Raw genomic sequence first — 9,209 nt, 5'->3', positions numbered from 1 at the left:
CTTTTAGCTGGTAGAAGAAGAAAACAGTGAATCACATGATATACTGGAATTAACATCATTAAACAATTTTTCAAAAGAACGTTAGAGCAAAGCTATGTCCTCTCTTCAATATTTTTATATTTTCATAACACTGTCAACCTCTTTTTTTTACTTTTTTCTTTGCCTTTTTCCATCAGTAAATTCGTCCTCTTGGTCAGCAGTAACAGCTAGCTAAATATCTAGCTTCTACTCCTAAAGAGCAAACAACAAATAAAACATGGAAATAAAATGGTACCATTGATGTGTAAGCCGAGCCAATCAAGCCTTTGATAGTTTATTATCTATTATCTGTGAATATGGAGCAAAATTTAAAAGAGAAGAAAAATGTTGAAGCCCAAATGTCCTCCCTCCAATTCTGGGATGAACCTTATAGCAGCAATGAAGGGAACTCTAACATGTACAGAAAGCTGGGTGCATGAAACTGAAGCTTTTTTTAAACGACAGTTAAAAGTTAATGTGACTGGATCTGCTGGTGTTTTAGGGGGTTATTTATGAGGAATGGATGCAAAAGCTAGCAAATCTAAATAAAAAGCGTCTATGTTTTCATGTGCCTGTGATTCATGAGGTTGGAGCCCTGCTGCTGGCTGGATTCTCTGTCATATGTGTTGGCTCAGCCTCTGATGTCATTGGATGAGCAGTGCGGGTTTCCAGTGCGCACCTTCGGGGACGCAGCGGCGACACGGACACTGAATTTTCCAGCTCGCTCACCAAACTAGTCACAAACCCTCTGCTGGTACCACATTTCCTCCACTCAGACCTTCCTTTAAGCTGCTCCTCACCAAGCTGGCTTCATTTGAATGAACTTTTCGGAGGCGGAGAAACAGGTAAGGCGGTGCTACACTTGTATGGTGATGTCCTTGAGCGCAGGCTGTTGCGCGCTTTCTCTCTCACAGATCCCACAGTGTTGAGAGAAATTTCCATATTTTTTTCTTTTCTTTTTTTTATGGTTGTTGTAGCAGTGGTGGGAGATTCGCATGTGTTTGGATGTGTGAGAGCAGCTGAAGTTGAGCGGTGAGTTTACGCCCCGGCAGCAGCAGCAGCAGCGTCCGGCAGCATGGAGAGCAGCGTGGTGCACATCTTCAAAGAGGACCGCTGTCCGTCGGGTCAGCCGGGAGAGTGCGTCCCAAACTTCACCTGGCAGCCCAGCTTGTCCGACATCTTCAACTACACTCCCAACGGCACCTGGGAGGCTGAAGGCGAGCCCATGTCGCCCATCATCCCCATCATAGTGGCCGTCTACTCCGTGGTGTTTGTGGTGGGCTTGGTGGGCAACTGTTTGGTCATGTATGTTATCATTAGGTGAGTTTTCAGCTTTGAAACATGTAATATAGGCATGCATGCTGTGTTCAAAACAACGAAAGTCATATGGGTGAAACGGCATCTGCACTCAGAGTGCAGCTCACACAGTACAACAGGAGGTTTAACCAGGGGGCTGCACAGCGGATCGGTGGTTAACACTGTAGTCTTGAGGATAGAAGATCCCAGGTTCGCATGCTGGCCTTTCTAGGATCTTTCTGCATGGAGTTTACATGGTCTCCTTGTGTATGTGGGTTTGCTCCGGGTTCTATGGCTTCCTCCCACAGTCAAAAAACAGGCTGAGGTGATTTGGTACATCGAAATTGTCTGTAGGTGTAAATATAAGTGTGATTTTTTTGCCTCTATTTGTAGTGATAGACTGGTGACCTGCCCATCTTGTCCCCTGCCCTCACTCTGAGTTAGATAAAGCAGTGTATAGATGATGGATGGATGGATGGATGGATGGATGGACTGCATCTCAGTCACTATTTCATACTTGTTCTGTTAAAAATATGTAGCTTAGGATAACTTTATTGTGGATTTGGCTGAAACAAAATGTAACATACAGTATTTGAGCACAGGGAGTAGGAGAGAAGCAAGTACACTGACTGAGTTTAGGTTGCACTGAAGCACAACAGATGACATGAAAACGTCTGCTCTGGTTTGTGATTTCAAAACAGTCTTAAGGTTTCAATAATCACTGAATGTATGTCAGCTTTTACTGTTTCCACGCTGGACATTCGATCAGAGCGAACTGTGATGTTGGGTGTATTTGGTGGGCTTTGCTTGTGGCTGAGTCATCTTAGAGTTAGTAGAACCAGTTCTAGAAAGTAAATCTACCTGGTGGACTGTGAGACAGTGGCTCATCGTGAATGGTTTACCTGGGAGCAGAGAGGAGGCAGGATTATACAACATCTGATCCTCAGTTGGAATGTAGCAGCTCAGTAAAATTCTCACTGGCTTTTTCAGCTGAGAGGCTAATTGTGGGGGCGTACATTTCATATCTTAATAACTTTAACCGCACACCTCTAAGTTTATAACAATTACACAACACAATATAAGGGTTTTATCATGTGGGACATGTAAAGTCTATAGGCTATATTTCCTCTTGAAGCCTTTTTTTCCTTTTTTGTGAGGCTCACTGTAAAGCATCATACAGGTTTTCAATAAATCAGATGATGAAAGTGAAAAAATAGGGGTTATTTTTCTCCCTCTGTCTCCTTTTGCTATGTTTTTAAATAATTCCTTATCTCATTATTATTCAGTTTCTTCCTTTACAGCATTTAAACGAAAAACAAACATGTAATAAATAACAATCCAAGACTGTTGTTTCTTCATGTTTCCATCTTCTCCGCTACAGATACACCAAAATGAAAACAGCCACAAACATCTACATCTTCAACCTGGCTGTGGCCGACGCTCTGGTCACCACCACCATGCCCTTCCAGAGCACCGACTACCTGCTCAACTCCTGGCCCTTTGGTGAGGTGGCGTGCAAAGTCTTCATCTCCATTGATTACTACAACATGTTCACCAGCATCTTCACCTTGACCATGATGAGTGTGGATCGCTACGTGGCCGTCTGCCATCCCGTTAAGGCCTTGGATTTCCGCACGCCTGTCAAGGCCAAGATTATCAATGTGATCATCTGGGTGCTGTCATCGGCTGCTGGGATCCCTGCCATGGTACTCGGCAGCACTAACACCAATAACGGTACACTGACCTTGCCAGCATTTGCTTTTTCTTTCTCTGAATCAGTCCTGATGGTTAAGAGGGTTTTACCAGTCTTCCCGTTTCACTGATGAAACATATTTGTGCTGGCTATAGAGACAGAATGCCTTCTATCTGCTGCAAAGGGATTCTCAGAAAATTTTAAACTCAAAGCTCCACTACAGTCAAGCATCAGTGCCCTGAATGCAGGTTCCCGAGAGTTTACATTAGCTGGTCAATTAGATGAAGCGATGGCAGGTATAATGGGTCTTACTTTTCTGAGAACTGCAATTGAAAAAAATGTTTTTCTTTTAGTGACTGCTAGATGTGCATAGTTACAATGAAGCTCCATTCATTATACAAATAGGGCACTTTAACCCAGAGCTAACAGACTACCTGGTAAGTCCACTTAAGCTTTCTGGATGGACAACATTACTGCATCACAAGGCCTCATACTGTACGTTCCATTGATGCTAATGGCATGGCTCCAGTGTTGGTTGTTTATTTACCACTTTGGTCCAGACTGAAAAGGCCAAGGCTAATTGTTTTATGGATTGGCATGAAATCTTGCACATACATTAATTTCCCCCTAAAGGATTCATCATAATGAATTTAGGGATCATCTTATTTTTCCTCTGTGTGGTGTCATCTTTTCTGGTTTAATGAAGTGGCTCAAGCCAACACAGCACTGAGTGGGTGGATTACAATGAAATCTGGCATTGAGACCCCCGGAAGATTAAGAGAGTTTTAAGTGTCACCAGTATTGTAGATTTTAAACCCCCTTGCACATAAGCATAAGCAGTTAATACATTTTTGCATCACATTTTAGTTTAGTTCTAATCCGCTGTAAGGATCTAATAATGTGTGAATAGATAATAAATGTAAAATAAATATAACATTAATAAATAAATAAACTAAAAATCCTAAATTCAAACATTAAAAATGCATGCAGCACTATTATTAATTACATTATCATGCATAAACCAGTCTTTAAATGTTTAGGTGCAGTTAAAAAAAATGCTAAATGGGTGTCTTGATAAGAAAACAACTTGTTTGTCTATCACCATCCCTGAAAGTGATTTTTGTCATTCATATTTTGTGCTAATGCAGAAAAATGTTGCTCTAACATTTAATTAACAGGGCAACACTGCAACTTTTGAGCACGTTGGCTTGGTGACATTAATGTTTAGCTCAAAGCACCCAAGTACAGACCATAGACTGAATATTAAAGGCGGAAGTAGCCATTGTGATGTCACTGTTCTGTACGTGGACAGCTGTTTCTAGGCCTCAAGTTTGGAATTTAGCTGTCACCATCTTGGTCTTTTGAAAGTAGATGTGACCAACAGAGGTTGGATCTGACTGACAATCCAAAAACATAACCCATGTCCATACAGTCGTAACTTGACAATCATGAAGTGATTTGTCCGAAAACATACTCTTCTATATTTTCTGTCTCTAAGTGGAACCTTAGTTTACATAAATAACATCATGCTGTCTGAAAGAAGACTTAAAACAAGTGATTGGGATCATAAATTCATTTAAAAATGTTTACTGAGGTAACAGATACACTAAGAAGTATTCATTTTCTCATAGACCTCTGTATAGTTTGATTTTTTTTTACAACCAGAGATGTTGCCCCCTGCTGGCTATTAGAGCGACTACAGGTCAAAGACTGTCACATTAGCTTCAATTTTCAGACCCTGAAGCTACATCCATCTATTCACTTTGTAGATGTCTTGTTTTTTTATGTCTTTGAATCTGCCTGGTTAAGTCCACTACACTAACTCTGCTTTCCTGTGACTAACAGGGACTACAGAATGTGCTTTACAGTTCCCTGAGCCCTATACCTACTATGACACGCTGATGAAGATCTGTGTCTTTATTTTTGCCTTTGTGGCACCTGTCATCATTATTACCGTCTGCTACACGCTGATGGTCATGCGGCTGAAGAGCGTGCGCCTGCTGTCGGGTTCACGCGAGAAGGACCGCAACCTGCGTCGCATCACTCGGCTGGTGCTCGTGGTGGTGGCCGTCTTCGTGGTGTGCTGGACGCCCATCCACATCTTCATCCTGGTCAAGGCGCTGTCAGCCAACGTCCCTGAGACTACCGCCGTCATGGCCGCCTACTTCTTTTGCGTGGCGCTGGGCTACACCAACAGCAGCCTCAACCCCATCCTCTACGCGTTCTTGGACGAGAACTTCAAGAGGTGCTTCAGGGACTTTTGCTGCCCAGGAGCCCAAGGACACAGTGGCTGTCAGGGAGTGAGCCGAGTCAGAAGCACCCTGCGGGATCATTCATGTCCTACAGAAGCACGGGGAGGAGTGAAGCAGGCCAGGTCCGTATGACTAGCCATGGACATGTCTTTGATGCCCCATCAGGGCTGGGAGGACTCCAATGACCTGGGTTTGACTCAAGTCACCACTGCCATCTGAGCAAGAGCCTAGACGGAGAGCGAGATGGGATTTCTGCATCCAATATGTTGGTCAAATAGTCCAAAAACGTGTTCACATAAAGAATAAGCAAAGTAAACTAAGTTCTTCTTAGTGTTACCAAGTTCAATGAAAAGTCCGAGAAACAACAATCATTTCATTCCACTAATTTGACACACACTATGTTGTCATGAATACTCACTAACACACTAAACTGTATTAATCCACTGCTGAAAATTGTCCCCATCAGATCCACCATTTACCCCAGGTTGAAAACAATTTTAAAGAGCGTCACACCAACATGCTTTGGTTTATTGGATTCGTTGAGAAAACATTAGATATGTCCTCTAAAATAAACTTTATTCTAAACATTTTAATCATGTGAGAAGCATAAACCTGTTCAATCATTCTATCCTGTCATTATTTCTGCCATTCCTACTGAAGAAATTCAAGCATCTATGAGGACATGTACTTTTCAAATGATTTGTGTTTCATATCAACACCGCATAGATGGAGAAAGATGTCCAAACAAGATAAACCAAAAGTATTTGTGTGGCTAATTTCACATGACATGTATATTTGCATTTAAGTAAATAATGTAGTTCTCACATGCACAAAAAGATCAATTGATGCTGTAGGCACAGAATGAAAATAAACGGTTGTCCCTGCTTATTTAGGGAGCAACATGCAGTACGAGCATCCGTTTAAAGTGACATTGTTTTATGTGAATACTAGTTTTGTGCTTAGCTGGATTGTACATGTGTGAATAGCTTTTATCTCTGCATATTCTACCTTTGACATGTATGTATGTATGTAGAATATTAAATAACCTCTCAGGGATGAATCCTCTAATTCACAACTCAATCACTGAAGGTTCTCAATCTAAGTATTTTCTCCCCTCATCCGACGGCTGGATTTCACTAGAACTCACTGTGAAATCAGCAGCTATTGTTCTTTGAAGCTGGACTTTGTGCTATGATAAACTAGAATTACTGCATCTGACGCTGTTCCACACCTTTAAGCTATTGCAGCTGTGATGCCGTGTCTCACCGGCAAGATGACAAATATTGTGCACAGTGCCAACCTGGCATGTTCTCACCTTGTCTTAAATGACAGCTATGTGAAAACTGGGCAGAGGGCTCCAAGGCAACTGCCAACATGACAATAACAAACTTCTACTTGATTTCACGCTTATTCTGTACATTTCTGCTCAGTGTTGCATTGTTTCAGCCTTAAAACCGCGCTGTTGTGAACTGGATTGCTGATGTCTGAAAGGTGATATCGAGCGGGTGATTTAAATAGCAACACCACCTTTTCACCTTTAAACATTTTACACGGACTGTGGTGATTGTGTCGTCTTGAGCTGTGGTTCATTACAATGAATACAAGTCTGTGAATATTTAGAATTAACGGACATTTCTGATGATGTATCATCTTAAATTTATTTACTTTAACATAGTTCCATTGTAGTGTATACTGCGTCTTTGCTCCATCTTGTAAAAAAACGATTCATGTGACTGATTTACTGTCTTGGTTTCATGAAAGATTGTAGCTGTTACTGTAGTCACCAGGTCAACCATATTTAATGAAATATATTCTTAATGTGGAGTTAAGCATTTAAATATTTATCTGTTCAAATCTGATAAAGTAGTGATAGCAGAAAACTGTTTTTGTGCCTTGTTTGTGTGCCTTATCTTTAGCTTCTGAAAGATCAGCGATTAGCCACATCCGTTTGTTTCCCTTAAGAGTGTTTGAGATTACTGCTTAAAGTTATTGTGGCATTAAGAAAATGAAAGTCTTATAGAGGATGTGCTGTACCACTAATAGTTTGGTTATAGTGTATAGTTCCTCTAATATTGTAGCTTATTTGCTAGACAACACTGCATTAAATTCTGTTCATAAACAAAACGTCAGCTGAATTCAGCCCAGGTCAGTGTGCTGCTGCTACTGTATCTGATGGATGTTTTGATGTATATTTTATCTTTAAATGTCAAAACCTGCTTTATACATGCACAACTGAGTCATAATAAAGCTGTACAATATTCAAGGAAGACACTGGATAACAAGGGTTTTCATTCAGCTCATAATCATATGGGAGTTCAAGGAAGAATCAGCCTTGAGAATGTAACCCACCCACCCCCACCCCTCACCCTCTCAGTGATTCTGTTTTTTAATCATGTCCATTCAGCTCAGATAAAAATAAATTTGCGTTTCCATAGAGAAGGGCACTGACTGAAAAGCAGAAGTCCATGGCTGGGTGTGCTAATTGTAAGGCATTCTGTGTTGCTGGCCTTGCAGAGGAATTCGCAATGGCTGCAAATTCAGCTCATGTGTGAGGGGCTTAAGGATATATTGGTGTTGCCATGCCTCTCTAGTTTTTTAAATGATGATCTTTTTATTCTGCTATAGACTTCTGTGTGTCTGGAACATTTGGAAGCTGTGGGTACTGGTAACAAGGACAGCACCATGAAAAGCTGCGAGTGCAGCCTTATATCTAATTAAATTACTGATATCCACACTGATACACTCCGTGATGAAGGGTTTCTGGTAGCATGGCAGCCAACAGAACAATCACATGCAATATTAAAGCAAAAACCGAGGCACTAACGTCAGTCCAGTTCTCTCCATGATTCAGTCGTCGTCACAACTCTCCACCTTTGTGACTCCTCCAATACATGAGCTGTGGCCTGAAGGAGGGGATATGAGAAAGAATGCTCATTACACACAATGCTTCCTCTGGCAGCTTCAGTCCGAATGTACTTACAATGAACAAACATACTCTTTGTACAAACAACAATTTTTCTAACATACAGTGTTGGAAAAAAGCTTTCGGGCACCTCAGTCATTTGTGTGATATTACATTAAGAATCACTCTTAGGTCTTTAAGTGCAATTTATTTTAGTCAGTAAAAATATTAAACAAATCCTAAAAAAGCCATTAAACACTTAAAATTGATTGGTTCCATAACAATACATAAAAGATTTTGAGCATTGGGTCATTTTGGCATCAGTGATCCACTAATGAAGGTCGTGCTTTTTATTAAAAGGCACAATTTTTGTTGCCGTACTTTGTATCTATATACAGCCACCACATTTTGAAAGTTCTTCAGAGACAAAAATGGCTAAAACAAGGAACCTAACACAGGAAACATGCCTGAAGATACAGATTCTTAGCCAGGAAGAGTACAGCTGCCTCCAGACAGCCAGGAAGTGCAGATGCAGTCCTTCAACAACTAGATACATTTTGCAGAGATACAGACGAACCAACGGCTTGGAAGACAAACCAAGATCTGGGCATCTAAGGGTTTCTTCAGCATGAAACGACCGCATCCTGATCCACATGTGCAGGGAAAACTGCTGAATGACATCACAGGAGCTTCAGCAGCAGTGGTCAAACCAAACTGGTGTCCAGTGTTCCACCTGCACTGTACGCGACTGACTTTTAGATCATGGGTTAAGGTCCTATAAGGCTGTCAAGAAGCCCCAGATCAATGAGAGACAGAAGTTAGCCCACATCGTCGGGTCCAAGCACACAAGAACTGGACAGACAGGAATTGAAAAAACATTCTGTGGTCAGATGAGTCCAATTTCCAGCTTTATCTTCCACCTGCTAATGTGAGGGTACACAGAAGGCCAGGCGAAGAATTTTAAACTCTGACCTCAGTGATACAAACATTTGATTTATTATTTTGTTGTTTGTTTGTTATACAAGAGGCCATTTCTGTACCCCACACT

General features: G+C 41.3%; 1 protein-coding gene across 2 annotated transcripts; it reads left to right on the top strand.

The window, feature by feature from the left end:
- The first annotated feature begins 612 nt into the window (after positions 1-612).
- Positions 613-7,526, top strand: oprk1 (opioid receptor, kappa 1). 2 transcript variants are annotated; one of them, XM_051953601.1, is made up of 4 exons: positions 613-863; positions 999-1,338; positions 2,696-3,048; positions 4,853-7,526. In XM_051953601.1, the coding sequence occupies exons 2-4, from the start codon at positions 1,094-1,096 to the stop codon at positions 5,389-5,391; spliced, it is 1,137 nt and encodes a 378-aa protein (XP_051809561.1). In that variant the 5' UTR covers positions 613-863; positions 999-1,093; the 3' UTR covers positions 5,392-7,526. The 2 variants fall into 2 exon arrangements, with proteins under 2 accessions (XP_051809561.1, XP_051809560.1); XM_051953600.1 differs by having other exon boundaries at positions 614-863; positions 996-1,338.
- The last annotated feature ends 1,683 nt before the right edge of the window (positions 7,527-9,209 follow it).

Source organism: Acanthochromis polyacanthus, chromosome 9, assembly GCF_021347895.1.
Source record: "Acanthochromis polyacanthus isolate Apoly-LR-REF ecotype Palm Island chromosome 9, KAUST_Apoly_ChrSc, whole genome shotgun sequence".
Taxonomy (NCBI): domain Eukaryota; kingdom Metazoa; phylum Chordata; class Actinopteri; family Pomacentridae; genus Acanthochromis; species Acanthochromis polyacanthus.
This window is presented reverse-complemented; position numbering and strand designations above follow the sequence as displayed.